Here is an 18,952-nt window from a genome sequence, read left to right on the forward strand (position 1 = left end):
CCAATTTCACCGCAACGTTAGTCCCTGTGGGTTTGATTTCTGTAGGTGCAGTGAATTTAACTTCTCAGCCTCATTTTTATTCAAATACATGCAGAGTCAAACATAGGACACGCAAATAGGCCCTCGATTTATCAATACTGCACCTAGGTTTTAATATTTTAAGAAAGTGGCTGCATTATGTTTCTTGGGATTTATAACAGATGTCACAAAAGACAATATGGATTAATTTACACAGACTTTAATATTTTATTTACAGATGAATCATTGACATATTTATCTGTTGGCTTAGTTAAGTTGATGCAATATTTTTCAAACTCATTTTGAACCATTTTCATCCAGACTCGTGACAGGTTGTGTTACAGCGGAACATGTTTTTTTTTTTTTGTTTTTTTTGTGTGTGTTTGTTTCTCTCGGTTTAAAAACAAGAATCCAACCGTATTCCTGCAGAAGGATAAAACCAAATAGATCTTTTAAAATTGTGGGAGGGAAGGAAGGAGCGGGTGAAGTGACAGGTGTGAGGGGAGGAAGGTAGGATTCCCTGCGGGGGCTTTGGGTCCGTCAGCTTTTGACTTTTGAGGAGGAGGAGGAGGAGGAGGAGGAGGAGGAAATGTGGCATGGCGATGAGTATGGCTACAGCGTGAACACCTCTGTGACACTTCAAGAGCTGGTTTCCACGACGCGGAATAAGCCGAGCCACGTGGCGTGCGAAGTGATTGTGCTACACCGACGCTCCCCAGAAACTTATGTGTTCAATCCATGCACTATTACAGTCCTCGAAAACTCTCATAACAAAACTAAAGAAGACTTTTCCTAAAAGAAAAAAAAAAAAAAAACATCACAATGCTGGGATCTACTAGCTAGATGTGTTCAATAAACTATCCTTGTGCAAAACCACACCTCTCGTTTTAGAAAACAATTCACTACAGAGTAACTTCAACTTAACATTATTATCCGGGGATGCGTGAGCGAGTGCAAGTAGTTTGGAAACAGCACAAATTATTTTATTTTTTCCTTTAACAGCGACGACCATTTAGGACTCGGCTTATTCCCTTTTTAGAAAACAGGTCCTGAAGTGTGTAAAACTTAGGACCGCGTCCAAAAGAGCCCCTCGAATGGCTTGACTCTTTCCTACAAAAAGGTTTTCACAAATGAAAGTAAATGCACTGCATAGGCAAGGATAAGCTGCTTCTCGGACAGAGCCGGCAAAGCCGACGTGGGCGGGGTCCGTAATCTGGCGTTTTTCTTCAAAGGGGGCTGAGATGCGGGTTGGGTTTCTGATTGTAGCGCTGAGTGGAATGTTGGATGAACTTAAAGAAACCAGAGATAAGAGCTCGCCGAGCGGCTGATTGGAGTGTGGTACAGCGGAGGCGATGTGGACAGAGGGGAGATGCCACACGGAGGGGATGAGAAGAGGGTCGGGACAGAGGGGACGAGTGGAGGCGCGGAGTCCACTGTGCGACGGAGGGGTAACGACAAGGGGGGGAGACGCCTTGAGACAACGACAAGTCAGAGAGTGTGTGTGTGTGTGTGTGTGTGTAGGGAGAGATGGAGATTAAGAGGAAGATGAAGAGGGTGTCAAAATTCAGTTGCTGAGCAGCAGCTCTGTCGCCGTCTCCACGTCCCAGGATTTTGACGACAACGCCACTATTACTGCATTCTGTGGAGGAAAACAAACCAATTCAGCAACAAAGCGCACACGGTGGGGGAGAAGGAGGGGGAGGGAAAGTTTGGGGGATGCTTACTTTTTCAAAGCCCATGGCACAGAGTTTGTCTATTTTGCGTGTGTACTCCGGACTGGAGACGGGAGCGTCTGCGTAGACGTGAGACCAGAGCCTCGCCGTCTGTTTAAACATCTCTGGGTTCTGCTTGTACTGTGCGGTGAACAAACGTGAGAGGACGCAATTACAACACATTGCGACATCTGAAAGGGCTTTGGCAAACCACTGTCGACAAACTGGCACTTTCGCTATTCGTGCTGAAAAGATGCAGATATTTGTTTGTGAGAAATAACTTTTTTTTTTTTGGCACAGGTATTTGATACTTGACTGCAAATACTCAAGGCAACAATCACCACTACGTCCCTCTGAGGTACAGCACTTATGACTCATCGGCACTGTTTTGTGTACGTGCACACAACAGATGACTAATAGCGTAATTCCAGCAAGATTTTAGAAGCCGACACGATATTCGGAGCCGGAGCGACTGGGAGAGCTGCCGTCTGCCTGGCAGCCATTTCTGCCCAGTGCTGCGAAGCTCTGCTTATGTGGCATTCTTCAGCTGTAATGACGAGAGTCAATATCCACTCATCCACTGGTGAGGAAATAGATTGAATGAATAAAATTAGGCAGCTGTGGCTCTCGTCAAATTTTGCACTTAACATAATTTTAATAAACGAGTTGCTATGTAGTCAAATATCACCTCTACAAAACAAACCGTTAGCAGTGGAGCACATTATCATTTGAACTGAAAAGCCTGCTGCACTGGCTCTTATGCAACTTCATTGTTTTCCTTTGTATGTTTCACCACGTTTTGTTTGTTGGTCATCAACAGATGACTAATTAGTGATAATGTGCTTTCTAGAGTAGGATATTCTTTTTATTCTTAAAAAGAGAAACAAGTAGCAAACAGCTCACTGCAAAACAGTTTCACATTACTGGTAAAGAAATAATCCATCCAGCCATGTACATAAACATTTGACTTCAACTATATAGAATAACGCGTTTGTACGCCTCCACTAATCATTCAAGCTGTAATGTACAGTACATTCATAGCGTGACATATATAGTGTGTTTTGCTCCTCTGAGCCAAATTTGAACAAATTTACTGAAGGCGTTCCCGAGATATTTGTTTCCAGACGGTTCGGCAAATACCTCGAAAGCAGAATCTGCAGAGTCAATATGTCAAGTGTTTGGAACCAGAGGCTTTAAGGTTTCTGTTTGTAGTGATATTGACAAACTGTGTCTGAGCGGCTTTAACCGAATGCAGGAAAACAACGGAGAACAAAAGAGGCGAGTAAGCCAACGCGTCTCGTTCGTCACAGACTTTAAACAATGCCGATGTAGCGCTTTTAAACTTTTAATGAGTGCTAACTATTCCGACACTACAGGGGTTCACTGCTTTTGAGAATTTCTTCCAATGGTGTGACGCTGTTTGGGGCATTGGTGTTTATAGAGGGTTTCCAAACCTTTTCAGTGTCAGTCATCAGCAGTGATTTGTCAAAGGAATTTACAGACCAAAGATGAAAATGTAAATACACATGCACACCCACCTGATTGGCTACCACTGCATCTTGTGGATCATCTGGTTCTGCGGCTGCCAGTAGGGCTTGTAATGACAGGAGGACCGTCCTCAGCGTCATGGCTGCCGCCCTGAAACCACAGAAATACTACGGTTTAACGACGCCACCGATTCACGGCCACCTCTCCTCAAAGGATCCGACACCTGCAGACGTGTTTTCATCCAAATACTGACACACAAATCATCAGGTTCAATGACCCATTTAACTTCTATTTAACTTCTATTTATGTGCATTATGCTGTATAATGTTAATAGTTTCGAACGACGTACAACGAGGAACTTTGCATTAGTTTAGATTTAGTTTAGTTAGAGTAAGTTGACAAGAAGGACTTTGTTAATGTGCGCACTGGAAGCAGCGTAAAACCGAAACGAATAACGACGCAGGATGGAAAATACTTTCTCACACAACCAGAAAGTATTAGTGTGTGACGGATGAGAAATGGAGAGGACGCCGGCGCGGATTTACTCACCACTGGTCTTTGAGAATGTCCAGACATATTGCACCTGTGACTGAGCTGATGTTGGGATGCCAGATCTTTGTGATAAACCGCACCTGAAATATTAAATGAAAAATGACACGAAAGAAAGTTATTAGTGTATTAGCCCCAACGTACGCAAGGGAAGGGATGTGGCGATGAATCTCTACCTTGGGTGGATTGAACGGATACGTCTCTGGAATTTTAATTTCTAGTTGATATCTACCCCCTGGAAGAAAGAAACACGTTTCGGTAGAAATCTCAGAGTCGCCACAGGTTTATTTTTTTAAACATGCAGTTAAAGGGTGACTGTTAAGATGCAAATTATTCCAGCTTACATTATTAGGAATAAAAAGCCTCCGATAATAGTTAATAGTTAATAGGCCTCAAAATCAAGTTGTCAGTGACGCCCAGTGTCACATAACAAGGTTGTGCAACCGTGGTGTGTGCGTCTACATGAGCCCCTCACCTTCATATGGCGTGTCAGGCGGCCCTGCTATCTCCCCTTTGAGTTCTGTGAAGTTCTCGTCCACCAGATCCACCTTTATCTGGTTTTTGCTTGTCTGAATGGGTGAAAAAACAGAAGTGTTACAACGTCAGCGGACAGGCAGGCTGCAAAGTGTTGAGGTAGCATGCGGCCAAACGCAAACCTGTCCAAAAAGCGTTTAAACAAAAATAAAAAGCGACTGGACCTGTTGAGTTTTTCCAGAAGACGCTTTGTCCGAGTAGCTTCTTCAGCTCTAAGGGACTGGGGTGCGAACTTCTCGTGGGACAGAAGTCAAGACTTTATTGTAAGTTGATGGCAGATTATATATCTCAGTCCACCTGCTCTGTTTAGAGAAGGTTTTTCCCAATCTGACATAGATCTCTTCCTTTACCGCTCTTTCAAACCACCCGTCTTCTCCGACCACGTCTTCTGTCACAGTTAGGACGCCATTCATAGGGAGAGAGGACAGGGATAAACAGAACAGTCCCCCGCCCTCAATGACAGGTAAAGCCGTCAATGGAAATGAGCTGCACCAGTTGCTCGTCTTAGCAAGTTTCTGATGGGGTTTTACTAATTAATCCTCAAACTTCCCAACAGTCTCACAGAGCTGAAGAAGCTACGTCTTTCACAAAACTCTACATGTCCAGTTGCTGTTTTTTTTTTTTTTTTAAACTCTTTTTTGGGACACATACCATGACCTGGATGAGCGAGCACCTTCGCAGACAAACACAAACCTGCCTCGGCAGCAGAAGTTGACACCCAGCCCCAGCCCTCGCCCCCCCCCTCCCAAGCCTCAGCCAAAGTTGACCTCAACTTGTTGCACTCATCAAAGCGATCTGCACGTTACAGGCCATCTAACGAGAGTGTAACACCAGACACATGAGGGGGGGGAGGATGGTTTCAGTAGCACACCAGGATAAAACCAAACTGTCTTCCTGGGGGCCAGCCCGGCTAGCTTAGCTCATGGTAAGCTAGCCCACAATGTTAGCACAATAAACCAGCGGCTCGTTTGCGACCAGAAATGCTGGGGAAAAAAATAATAATAATTTAAGTTGTGGTAAATTGACAGTGCTCGTATCTGGTCTGAGTTCCCATCGTGTCTGGCAGTGGTGGAGGCTGGATGCTACATCCAGGGACACACAGTTAGCGACTCATTCAGCCCCGTGGAGCCACAGGAAGAAAGAAGGAAAACGCGAAGGCCACAAACATGACAACCAACCTCTTCGCTTTTAAGCACTTCCTTGAATTCTCGTTTTATCCTCTGAACCGCGATGTTGGCCATGGTTCCCCCGTGGTCCCGTCCCGTCCGGTTTGGGGCCTCGTCGCCGTCCGACCTGACTAACGTTAGCTAAGGCTAAGGCTAGCTCCTTCAGCACCCCCCACCCCCCCTCCCTACCAAAAAAAAAAAAAAAAAAAAAAAAACAGAAACAGAAACAACAAATATATAACTACAGCTGTAACGTCGTTCGCCCGGGGTGTCGTCAGTCGTCGTTGTCAATGTGAAGGTGTAGTCCGTCGACACGTATCTACCATATCAAAATGTGTTTCAACGCAATGGTTGGTGGCACTGGAAACATTTTAATACCAAACTGCATGCAGTCTGGAGGAGAGGGGCTCATGTGATCTGTAATGCCATCCTGGTCACCCTCTCCCATTGGCTAATCTTTTAGCGATCAGTCATTGTTTATTATTATTGTTGTTGTTAATATTGTTAGCATTATTATTATTATCACCATTATTATTATTATTATTATTATTATTATAATTATACAATCAGTATGAGGAAGATGTGTTACATTTTAATGCACATGTCTCAGAATACCCCTAAACCTAAATAAATAACACCAAACACACAATGACTACAGATTACACCCATTTATTAATACTGTTATCTTGCCACTTACTTTTAGTCGGAAATGTTCCACAGCGAAGTTAATCACAGTCCTTGTTAGCAGTTATTCAGTTTGAACTCGGACTCCCTCGCTTTTAATTGCTTCATTAAATTGACATTTTGCACAAACCAAACAGCTGTTTTCATCTCCTGATCACAGAAAGATAATGCTGTGCTCTCTCTTATAAAGTTCGGATGCATTCACCACCTCACGCCCTTCACTGGTTTGTTTGAAGACACACAGACAAGTTCAAATAAAATCACTTACTCTTCACTGACAGAGGGAGAATGACTTTAATAGAGCAAACCGATTAAGACATATGGAGATGTGGGCATCTCTATTTATTTTTTAGCATTTATTTTTAGCATGAGACAATGTCACAATGCTTCATAACCGGACACATCTGAGCACAATGGTATTCTTGACTTTTTTTATTTATTTTTTTTAACAGAAAACAAGACAGTTTTATAGTGCGTTTCATCACGGCTGCAGTGACACTAGGGGGCATTATTGTCCCATGAAGAAATGAAGCAAGTGGTGCAACACACACACACACACACACACACAGACACACACGCATTCTCGTATGGCCATCTTTGTAAGGACACTCATTGACATGATGCATTCCCATTACCATGATGCCCTTACCCTAACCCTAACCATCTAAACTAAATGTCTAACCCTAACCCTTACCCTAACTCTAACCCTAACCACCTAATTGTAACCTTTACCCTAAAACTGAGTTTCAACCTTCAAAACAGCCAAAAAGTGAGGCCACAAAAGTGATGACTGGCCAAAATGTCCTTACTTTACACAAATGTCCTCAATCTGATGGTATAAAACTTAAACTGGTTCTCAGAAAGATAGCTCAACAAGTACACACACACACACATACAAAACAGATGAGCAGGTGAAGTGTTTTTTGTTTTATAATAAATGTCACTTTCATAATCAATTAACTTCCATAATATCACCTAGCCAGGGGATTTGGAATTTAGTAAATCTGTTGCTGTTTCATATGAAAAAAAAAAAAAAAAAAAAAAAACTTTTAAAAACAGTTTTACAGTCATGATTATTTTTTGTTGGAGTAAAATAGTTGCAGACATTTTCTCTTGACAGTGATTGATGGTAAACTGATCACACATTTTCCACATCGCCAAAAATAGCCACTAATGGAGCAGATACATTTACAGACAGTGGCTTTTTCTCTGAGTCTTTGGGCCACAAACGCAACGTCTTCTTCTATATTCTACTGAGTCAGTCTTTCCTGTACAATCAGCACTTAACAACAGGTGTACAGAAACACACCGATGGTCCATCCCGTCTTCTCCTCCTCTTCATTCTGCTTTTCCCCCTACCTCTGCCTTGTGCTTGGTTTCTCTTGGAGATGATGACAAAGATGGCCAGTGCTGCCAGCATCACGGCTGTTATCAGGAGGCAACCTCCAAAAACCAGCAGCGCTTTGTTCTTGAATATCCACGTACATGCAAGACATGATTCACGCATCTCACTGAACTTGCAGGGCTGCGTTGTCTCATTTTTAGGGAAACCGTTGTGAGAGATGATTTCCCTGTAAACGCCAATCGAGGCTTTGGCTGTGGATTTGTGTTGGGTTGAGGTGAAGAGGCCGAACTGGGGAACGTGTCGATCCTGGAGCCTCCACACGTAGAAGCCCTGGAGGTTGACTCCATCGACGTGGCTAGCTGAAAACAGACACAAGTAAGACAGATAAGATCAGCTTATTTGACTGAAGCACGAACTTTGAGTGATGGTTCAAAACCAATATGCTTGCGTGTGCAAATACAGGACAGTCATGAAGAGGGAATACAACACTGTTTTTCTAGCTCCGCTGTTAGATTTTTATTATCTTCGTTGTTCCCCACAAGGTCTAAGTTTTATTACAGGAAGCAATAAGGTACTTAACCCTGTATTACCTGCACAGTTGTTCCTCTGTCTTGACATCCTGAGAACTACAGACTGTGTATTTTGTACCTACCCTAATATGATTACACAACAGCATTCTCAATTTACCCCACCTTTAAGAGCCTCTTGCAGGTAACTCCTGAGGTAGTGTTGCCTAAGTTTGTCCTCATCAGGGGCTTGATCATCGATCCCGCTGCCAGTGACTAGGATAGGCAGATCCCCTCCATATCTCTGGCTCACCCAGCTCAGCATCTTCCGTAGACCCCAGGGGACAATGGCCTGCCCCAGACTGGAGGACGGCCAGGTGGGATCAGAAAGAGTCAAACAGCCATGATCAGGGGCCGAACTCTGCTGAAAACCAGTCTGTGGGTGGGGATACGGGGAGACCAAGCGGGTGGTGAAATGATTGAGTGCAATAAAGCTCAAAGCCCCACTCAGCTCCTCCCTCTCAGCTTCTGTAAAACTAGGAAGAGGGGACTCAGGAAGTCCTTTTACTCGAGCTCTCTCCTCCAGGTACGCCTTCACTTCTTGTGGGTAGTCGCCCTTTCTCGCCTTCTCCTCGTATTTAGTCCCCAGCAGCGGGTCTAAAAAACGACCAAGTTCAAACAGAAGAAATCTTTCAGCTGCCAACGTATGTGATTCCAAGAAGGGGTTGGCAGGTTTGACCCAGTCGGCATGTAGAGCGAGGGACACCATCGCTTGCTGTTGGCTGTAATGATCCCTCTCATATAACCTCCAGGCTTTTGCATGAGCCAGAAGAAGGTTGTGGGCTGCTTGATGTTTATCTTTCCCACTGGGATAAACATCTACCAGTCTGTTTGGCTCATTTATCGTTATCCAGTGCCGAACCCAGGTACCCAGCTCCCGGTAGCAAAGTTCTGCATATTCTTGAAAAGCTGCCACTGTACTGTAGTTGAGCCAGCCCCCAGAGGCATGTAATGGCACAGGCAAGCCCAGATTGGGACCTTTGTTTGTTGGATAGTACATAATAACCATGGCCTCCAGGTCCAGCTTCTTGAGCTCTGTCAGGACACAGCGGTAGTACCTTTTAGAAGGAGAGATTTAGACGTTAATCTAAGGCAGAGATTTCAACTTTCGTTCTAGAAACAAATTCAATTTGTGTTGTTATTTCTACCTCAGTGCTTCTCTGTTCACATTAGAGCGATCTCCTTCAGGTAAAATCAGAGACCAGTTTAGAGCGAAGCGGTAGTGAGATGCCCCGGTGGATGCAAACATGCGAAGGTGACTACGGATAGCCAGATAGTCAGTGCACTGGGCTCGTCGGGTGTGGAGCTTCACCCCTGGGACTGGACGCAATGATCCGTCTCCTGTCAGGTTCCAGCTGTACAGGTGAGGGTCAGTAAACTGGGGGGAGAAAGGGTAGTAGTGGACCTACAAAAACAAAAAAGACCATTAAAAAACTGTTTAATTTGCATTCAAGCAATTTGGCAGTGCATCACGTCAACTTAGTTTACCTGCAAGGTGGAGTCAGCAATGCCCCAGTGAAATGTGCAGGGAAAATGGCCTTCGACCTCTCTGGAGGTTTCATCTTTCGGGAAACCACCGTCAGCGACAACTTGTCTGTAGTACTCAGCTGTGGTCTTGGGTGTCCTGGTTCCATTTGGTTGGCTGAAGTCAACGTAGAAGAGGCCTCGTCTAACAGAGTCCCGATAATTCCATTCAAATCCGTCCACCAATGACCAGGCTAAGTAGCCAAACACCTGCACATCATCAAGCTTGATAGCTAGAACAGAAAACAGAGCAATAAGAGTGGAGAAGGACTCTTTAATTCTCTAATTAATTCTTTTATCATGACGACCTCATATTTTTATTTCTCTGTTCACCTTGCAATACTTGATTGATGAAACTCTTCATTAGATACATGGCCACTGTGTCTTCCCTTCCCAGAGCTTCAGAGTACCAGCCTCCCTCAGCCACTAGCACCACAGGGTTCCCATACTCCAGCTTTATCCAGCCCAGAATACGCCTCAGGTCCGGGGTCACATTCTGGCCGTTGTGGATCAGGTTGCGGCCAAGACGGAGGATGTTAGGCCCAAACGACAGAGCAAAAAAATCAGCTGTTCCCTGCACCCAGAGCTTCTCCTCAGGGGTGAATGCGGGCAGCAGGGCGCCATATTTAATCTTTAAAGAGACCGGGTAGTCACCATCCCCAAAGATGGGGTTGGCAAACCAGCCAAGGACCGCCTCTAGTGACTGCTGACAAAGCTCAACTTTGGCATCTGTAGCTTGGCCCCTTTGAGGCTCAACCCAGTGGGAACCCAAAACAATGGACACTTTCCCCCTCTGAGTTGTCCGGTAGTGGGTGTTGTAGGTGTGCCATGCTTTGACGTGTGCCTACAAAAGAAAAGCAGAGAGGTTAATATGGTGTTTCTAAGCTGTATGCCCAGCTTAATTGTAGGGTAATAAACATGTTGTGCTGAAGGCTATGTCACACATGATGTGGTGTAAATTGTAAAATGACTCCTCTCCTTATCTGCTTCCGTTTTTGTGTCCTGGCATTGTGTATGTCTGGCCCCTATCAAGTTATCATAGTTGACTTATTATATAACTCATATAACAGCTTTAGTTTTCCTACAGTAGGTTTGAGCTGGGAAACACATTAATCAAGACATCGTGGTCCCCTAAATTATCTGTTTAACTGCAGAAAGGTTTTTTGCACAGACAGCTGGGATAAGTGATAGTAGAGGATGAGATGAGGTTTTGCACATTTTAAGTGTTGATCTGCATCAAAAGACACAGTGAGAGAACAATTATTTCTTATTTCCACAAAATCCAAACTGATTTCTTTATCTTTTCACTCCAATGAACAAGTAAATGAGCAACATAGCTCAAATTGAACAACGAGTATAGGTTCAAGAAGTAATAGCCTAATAATGAAGGTAATTTCAGTAAATGACTATTTGCTCTTTCTGTCTGCTCTGTGTTAGCTGTGCACATGCCATCTGTGCTTGACTGCATGAACATGAGTGATTATTAATGAAGCATATCTCCTTGACTTCCTGACACACACCATTTTTCTCCAGCACAAAAGTGCTGATGTGGTGGACTCTGACCTCAACTGTGAACAGTCCTGTTAACCGATCAAAAACCTATCTATATGAATATTATTGACTAAGGAGATAAAATACAAAGTGAGGTTTGGTTGGACTAGCTAGAGGGCTAAGTTGCATTAAACTGGATTTCAATGTCTTGAAGGAAGTGGATTATTACAAAGTGTCGGGGCATATAACGAAGGAATCGTGGTGCAGACTGTGATTGCTTCACTGTCCTGTGACCGAAAATCATTTCAAAGATGTAAACATTCATTGACCATCATAAACTGATAAAGCTGGAGAAGGTCAAAGTTTGACTGTGACTTTATGTGTCACAGGAAAAATATTGTCGCTGTTACTGCAACCGAGGCAGGTAATTCCTAGTATGAGTAATTAATGTACACATTCAAATTACACAGAATCTGCTTGTTGACCCCGATGAGATAACTCACCCTGATCAGGTTGTGAGCCACAATAAGGGAGGCAGAAAGACCTCCTTTCTCTCCCGGAGCGTGCACACCTGTCCCGTACCCCAGCACAGCCATCAGGTAGGGATTATGCATCGTGAGCCAGAACCTGACGTGACTCCCGAATGTGCGGAAGCAAAACTGAGCGTACTCCCCAAAAAGTCCAACCAGCGTGTCATTTCTCCAGCCTCCATATTGCTCTTGCAGCACCTGTGGCAGGTCCCAGTGATAGAGAGTGACAATGGGCTCTATTTTCTTTTCCAGAAGCCTCTCTATGAGCTTCTTGTAATGATCCACGGCAGCTGCGTTGGGCGGATTTCTAGGATTCCCATCAGGAAAGAGCCTGGGCCAGGAAAGAGAGAAAGAGTACGATCTTGCACCTAGATATTCCAGTGCCTTGACGTCTTCCTCCCAGCAGTTGTAGCTGTCACTTGCCACCCTGACTGGAGAGTTGGTGAAATTGTCCCAAATGGACGAGCCTCTCCCATCCTGGTCCCAGGCTCCTTCCGTCTGGAAAGCAGAAGTCCCCGAGCCCCAGAGGAACCCAGAAGGGAAGGTGTCCTGAAGGAAAGCTTGGTCTTTGATGATCGGGTTCGGCTTTGGTTGCAGCCATATATTCCTGCCCTCTCCGAGAGAACAAGCTGCCTCGGTCCAACAACACGCCAGCAACACCAGGAGGGAGAGTGAAGGATGGCCCAACATATTGAAGGCGTCTACCTTGTATCAGAAATCAGAGCGACAGCCGGTGTCAGCGTGCGCAGTTGTTCTTTTCAATATAATAATTCCTCTTGGGACTGACACGGGATACATAATGTCGGTATGGAAGTCGGAGAACTGATCAGAGCCAGGCGTTATCCAGGTGCAGCAGTGTCCATCTGACATCCTGGTTAATCTTCCCTATCTGTCCCTGTGTGTACTTCTGCTCCCGCTCAGCCCCTCCCTACCACATAACGTTCACACATACAAAGGTTGACTCATGTACACAAACACTTCTATTCCTGATAGGTTTCTGGAGGATTTATTTAACCTGTAGTTCCCAAAAACTCCTTTGATTATATCACCAAAGATATTGTTAAAAAGAAAAAAAAAAAGGCGAGCCACGAAGGTATTACTGAGCTATTCTTGAGAAGACAGGGCTCACAGGCACATGCTGATTGTTGCTATAAAGAACATTCTTGTGTCAATAATTAGCTTGTACTCTGATCTTAGCTTCATAACTAAGACGTGCGTCACACTGCTGTCTATCTGTTCCAAATAAACACAGACACAGGTTTTTTGATTACATATAACTTAATACAAGCCAATTATCGAATGTCCAAGACATTCACCAAAAAAAAAGGGGGGGGGCGGTGACACGACAAAGCACAAAGCCGAAATTACTCCTCTCCTCTGCTGTCTTATGCCCAGAAGCTTATAAGCACGTCTGCAGTGTTCCTCCGAGATTTGATCAATCCACGCCAGGTGAGAACAGCAGCTCATATGACATGATTTAATTTAACGCCACTTGTTGTATCAGTATCAGTCACCGACCCGAGGCAAGAGCAGCACGGGCCGGACCTGAAAACATTGCTGGGAAGTGTGTGCTTGCGCACACTTTGTGTCACCCTCCATCTGTCTGCACACACGCTCACAGCCTCCCAGCATCACAATAAAAAGCCCATCGGAAAAAAAAAAGAGAAAAGACTCTCATTCTCCTTCATTTAAGCAAGTGTGTGTAGCAGTCTAGAGTAAACAACACAGTTGCCCGGGAGACGCTCTGCCTCAAGGCATTAGTGGGATAAGTCAATTGAGTTGGAAAATGTTCATCTAGCATCGAGACTGACCTCAGCGTGGTCGCTATGATACTACGAGAAAGACACCTCAAAAGGACTGAGCCATGGTGCGGTCGCCTCGTTCATTTTGGATAAAAAACGTAGAATAATATTTTGTTGTGATTGGTTCTGTTGTGAATATGTGAGATACAAGTAATTTGTGTAGAAATTGGATCAAAGCTCAGGAATGTAACTAAATACATTTGCTTGGGTACAAATTTTGGTATTTCCATCTAATGCATCTAAATACTAGTATATACAGTATAGAGATACACATATATATATATATATATATATATATAAGTGTATGTAAGTAGAGGTATATATGTATGTGTATACATTATTTATACATGTATTTTTATCACGCAAGAAGGAGATATAAATGACTTCGTTTTTGGTTCTTCTTCCTCCTTTTTGAACATGGGTTAAACATGATCAAAATTTTGTTGTTTAAGTTGTTTGTTTTTTTTTTGTTGTTTTTTGCGGCATCTTCATTTTAATTCTGTTCAAAATAAAGATCTTCATCACCACCATCATGCTCTCAAAGTCAAATATTGAACTCCACCACATTTATCTGAGGGCGTGCGATCATTTTATAGAATTGAATTAGTACTTTGAAGTTTATCAAAATTTTCTTGATTGCAAATTCCCAAATCTCACCATTCTCAAGCCGCTACCTGTGCTCGTGAATGTCTCATAATATGTGACATGCTTTGTGATAGATAATGAGATGAATTAAAAACTGATTTCAGTACTTTCGATTTTCCCACACACATTGACACCATCACCATCTTGAAGCTCAGCAAATCGCTTCCATCAGCAAAAGCGCCAGTGGGGTCAGGGAAAGAGGAAGTAAAAAGAGGATGTTCAAAAGACTTCAAACATGACCAGGCCTGCTTTCATTTCTGTGCCTGTTTCCTGTTTTGTTGCATGTGGTAACAGTAAAGCAGATGCAGAGCAAAAATCCTGCAGCAGGGCTGGTGGCACGCAGTTAATTTTTTTTTTCTCCTCTGATTTGTATCATACATGGTTTTATTTCTGCATCGGTTTTTATTCTGAGATTTGAAAGCTACCTTTGTGCATCAGAGGGAGGAGAGACCTGATTAACGGGAATTTAATACTCAACAAATCAACCTGATGTCAAGCACGGGACTCAGTAGCAGGTCGGTGCACTCATTTGTTTGTCTGCGTATCACATAGTGTTTCATGCTGTGCTTTTAATTTGCTGTTAATTCATTCTTATTTTAGACAGAAGTAATTATGAGTTTTGAAACAACATTTAGCTATATTTATGTGATTTTGTTACATTCAAAAATGTGACCACGTAAACAATGATTGAAAATAATATCTGTATTTAAATGTGTTGTGGAATCAGTACATCCAGGTCTATGTAGCTTCAATAAAACTAACGCCATGCGTCACTCACTGGTGGAATGTAACATGAAATGTAATTCATTCAAGTACGCTACCTAAATGCACATGTGAAGTACTTGCTCTTGATCCTTTTCTTTTTCCGTCACTTTCTACAGTTTATTCATACACTGATGAAACCATCAATCAATCAATGTCTTGAAAGTGACTTGAAAGTCTAACTGTTTTGTTTACTATTTGGAACAGCTGTGATGGCTAGTTTCTGATTTATTTATTTTTTTCAATTGAGAGAGAAAATAAGCAGCAGATCAATCCACGATGAAATGATGAATGTTACGGTTGTTACAGTTTGAAAAAAGTCGTTCAAAGCGAACTCCATCTCAACCAGCGGGAACAGTAAAATCCTGCTTTTAAAATGAATGCATCAGCATTAATAATATAATATGTCATAATATATTACATCTGATAATTGATGAACACGAGTTAGTAGTAGAAATACTACTAACAAGTATTTTTTGTACTCGTGCACATTTAAGATTTTTTTAAAAAAGAGATAATCCTTTAATTTATGCCAGAATTTCGTATTACCACTTTTATTTATATACAAAGACTGAAATAAATGAAGAAATAAATAACACTGACCATCTTGTGACAATTCAGTGTTCTGTTTTGGACCTGGTATTCATGTGGTTGTTACTTAGATATGCACCAGACTAGACCAGACCAGACACCCCCACCCCATAGCATCGTGCCACCCCCAGCAGGATGCAGCCTGACGAAGACACACACACACAAGAGCATGGGAGCAACTCAAAAAACATGAAAAACAGCACAATGTGTTGACCTGGCCTCCAAATTCACTAGATCCCTGATCAAGCATCTGTGGGATGATCCAAAGAGGCCCCTCCCCTCAATCCACGGGACCTAAAGACCCCACTAACAACATCCTGTTTCCAGACGCCTTCTTTTATTTAGTTCGACCCACAGACAAGAACACACGTCATTCGATTGCAAAGCGGTTTAAAATGTCCACACACTGCATCGTCAAATGTGCACCAATGTTTCTCTGAAGTGGTTTCAGCTGATGTTGGAACATCACAGAGGTAGAACATATCACTTGAATGTGTATCTAATAAGCTGGTAACTTGTTGCCTATTATTTTCCAGGTAAACAATGAGACTCACCACTGCTGTCCTCTGGGCAGCTGCCCTATTGATGGGGCTCAGTCCAAAGAGGAGCGCTTCGTCCCCCGACAGCATCGTCGACCTTTCATCCAAAAACCTCTCCTCCGTCCCAGGAGACCTGCCGCAGACGGCTGAGGCTGTCGACCTTTCACGCAACCAGATACACCGCCTTCACAACGGAGACTTTAGAAACACCGCCCTCCTCACCTTCCTGAACATGTCGTGGAACAGTTTGGAGGAGATCGACCCGGACACTTTTCTCGACACGCCGCTCCTGAGTCACCTGGACCTGTCACACAACAGGCTGATGAACCTGTCAGGTCAGGGATACCTGCTCCACACGGGGAACCTCCTGGTGCTGAACCTGGCACATAACGAGTTCCTCACTATGACGCTGGGGAGTGAGTTCTCTTCCCTGGTTAAGCTGGAGAGCTTAACAGTTGGGGCGAAATGCATCAACGTGAGTGACTTCGTGAACATCGCTAGTGTGGAGCTGCACACTCTGACCCTTTCCATCGAGGATGAGCTCGCTTATGAAAACGGCAGCGTGAGGGATGTTCGTGCCCAGAGGCTGCAGATAGCTTTCAGTAGCACTCAAATAATGAATCATGATCTGATCGATGACGCCCTGTCAGTCTTTGCTGAAGTGGAGTTGATGCATTTGAAAGGCGGCTACAAAACCCTAACTAAGCAGTTGATTGAGAGATCAGAAATCCACACTTCGTATCTTCATCTCACACACATCGTCATTGTCTGGGATGAGTTGACTCAGTTTGTGAATGCGGTTCTGCGCACATCCATCTCCCACCTGACGGCCTCTGATGTGACCATTAACAATCCGCCTACTCGTGACACCCCTGTGACCAAAACGTCAAAAATGATCTCCTTCACAGCCAGCGGGGCAAAGGTGACATCTTTCTTCTTTTCCCAGGAGTGTCTGTACAACTTTTTTATCAACCTGCCCGTGATGAATGTGGCAATCGTGAAGAGTCCGATCATACACATGACATGTCCAAAGTCGCAGAGTCCTGTCCTGCAGCTGGACTTCTCCTACTGTGCTCTGTCAGACACCATCTTCACCGGAGTGGAGCGTGAGAAGATTGTTGAATGTGAGAATCTGGGCAACTTGAGGAAGCTGATTCTTGTGGGCAACAATCTTAAGAACCTGCAGCTACTCAGCAAACGCGTGGGGTACATGACATCCCTGCAATCCCTGGACCTCAGCGTCAACTCAATAGTTTACGACGGTTTGTTGGATTGCGTCTGGCCACAAAGCATTACCAGTATGAATCTGTCTTCTAATGATCTGACGCACTCAGTTTTTGAATGCCTACCCAAAGGAGTCGAGACGCTGGACCTCCAGAACAACCAGATCTCTCTTGTACCTGAATCCATCTTTAAGCTGGAAAACCTGACATCCCTGAATCTAAATGCTAACAGGCTGCGTGACCTGCCAGGGTGTAATTCTTTCCCCATTCTGAACAAGCTCCTCCTCAAGGCAAATTCCCTCCACGCTCCATCTGTACACAGGTTAAAAAGCTGCTCCAGTCTGAAAACCCTCGACGTCAGTGACAACCCTTTCACCTGCACGTGCTCTCTGAGAAGTTTCATAAGACTTGGAATTGAGTCTGAAAACCAACAAAGTCAAACGGGGATAGAGCTGTTGAGCTGGCCACTGGGCTATTTCTGCATCTACCCAGAGGACGTTAGAAACTCTTCTTTGAAAGACATCTGGTTCCCAGAAATCTCCTGCAACGTAGGCCTTCTAGCAGCCGCTATCCTGGTCCCAGCAGTGGTACTGATTATCAGTATTGCGATTTTGTGCCACCACCTTGACGTTCCCTGGTATATGCGCATGATCTGGCAGTGGACCAGAGCCAAACACCGCGCACGAATGCGCCACGTTCGACCCGAGGACCTCGTGGGTGTCGAGTTTCATGCTTTCGTCTCTTACAGCCAGCACAACGCGGACTGGGTGCACAACTCCCTCCTCCCCAACCTCGAAGGCCCTGCGGGCGGGCTCAGAATCTGCCATCACGAGAAACACTTTGTGCCGGGAAGAACGATCATCGAGAACATCATGAGCTGTGTGGAGAAGAGCCGGCGCTCCGTGTTTGTGCTCTCGGCTCACTTCGTCCAGAGCGAGTGGTGCCACTACGAGCTGTACTTCGCCAGCCACCAGCGCCTTTCCCGCGGCTCGGACAGCATCGTGCTGGTGCTGCTCGAGCCTCTGCCTCAATACCTGATCCCGTCCAAGTACTACCAGCTGAAGTCCATGATGAAACGCCACACCTATTTAGAGTGGCCCCAGGACAGGGCCAAGCACAGGTTGTTCTGGGCCAACCTAAGGGCGGCCCTACAGGGTAACCTGCCAAACGCACCTGCCGCACAGATACAGGAGTGAAGGTGTCAAGGTAGGAAAAGCAGGAAAAGCATTTGGACGTTCTCAAGACTAAGTAAATATGTATGTATGTATATATGTATACATATACATACATATATATGGGTCAAAGACGAGACATGTCAATTCTGGTGTCCGAGGCATATTTATGATAGTAAAAATGAATAAAATTTTTTAAAAAGTACAATTTGTTACTCAGTTCTCCCCACTTTACTTGCTCATATGAGTATTTACTGTAAGAAATGAAAATTTAACGATATGTCCTTCCCGGATAATGAAGATATTCTGTTACCCAGGACATGTCCTCTGTTAGAGAGACTGGACATGTTGATCAATTCAGTAGCTGTAGGTTTTTAGACATTGATTTGATGTTGTACTGTTGTTCTTTTATTATTATTAATAGAATTTAGATTTGATTTAGATTTTTTGCCACTTTTAAAGTCCTTATATGTCTTTGACCCATATACACACATGTGTGTGTATGTATGTATATGTATATGTATATATATGTGTATATGGAATCACCTTTGTGAGCATTTCATTTTAGTTTTATGAGTAGATGAAGATCAAGATGTAACTGGTACATGAAA

General features: G+C 44.0%; 3 protein-coding genes across 3 annotated transcripts; 1 reads left to right on the top strand and 2 right to left on the bottom strand.

The window, feature by feature from the left end:
• Positions 1–222: 222 nt before the first annotated feature.
• ube2ka (ubiquitin-conjugating enzyme E2Ka (UBC1 homolog, yeast)) lies at positions 223–5,640 on the bottom strand. The gene is made up of 7 exons (XM_047585229.1): positions 5,480–5,640; positions 4,243–4,336; positions 3,944–4,002; positions 3,768–3,850; positions 3,269–3,368; positions 1,743–1,871; positions 223–1,657 (listed from the first exon to the last, which is right to left on the bottom strand). The coding sequence occupies exons 1-7, from the start codon at positions 5,540–5,542 to the stop codon at positions 1,583–1,585; spliced, it is 603 nt and encodes a 200-aa protein (XP_047441185.1). The 5' UTR covers positions 5,543–5,640; the 3' UTR covers positions 223–1,582.
• Positions 5,641–7,173: 1,533 nt separating this feature from the next.
• Positions 7,174–12,712, bottom strand: klb (klotho beta). The gene is made up of 6 exons (XM_047585227.1): positions 11,581–12,712; positions 9,920–10,430; positions 9,551–9,819; positions 9,211–9,467; positions 8,189–9,120; positions 7,174–7,855 (listed from the first exon to the last, which is right to left on the bottom strand). The coding sequence occupies exons 1-6, from the start codon at positions 12,295–12,297 to the stop codon at positions 7,428–7,430; spliced, it is 3,114 nt and encodes a 1,037-aa protein (XP_047441183.1). The 5' UTR covers positions 12,298–12,712; the 3' UTR covers positions 7,174–7,427.
• A 1,682-nt stretch (positions 12,713–14,394) lies between these two features.
• Positions 14,395–18,830, top strand: tlr1 (toll-like receptor 1). Its single transcript, XM_047585778.1, has 2 exons — positions 14,395–14,569; positions 15,944–18,830. Exon 2 carries the CDS (start codon positions 15,951–15,953, stop codon positions 18,363–18,365), a length of 2,415 nt encoding a protein of 804 aa, XP_047441734.1. The 5' UTR covers positions 14,395–14,569; positions 15,944–15,950; the 3' UTR covers positions 18,366–18,830.
• Positions 18,831–18,952: the final 122 nt, after the last annotated feature.

Source organism: Mugil cephalus, chromosome 5 (genome assembly GCF_022458985.1).
Source record: "Mugil cephalus isolate CIBA_MC_2020 chromosome 5, CIBA_Mcephalus_1.1, whole genome shotgun sequence".
Lineage (NCBI taxonomy): Eukaryota > Metazoa > Chordata > Actinopteri > Mugiliformes > Mugilidae > Mugil > Mugil cephalus.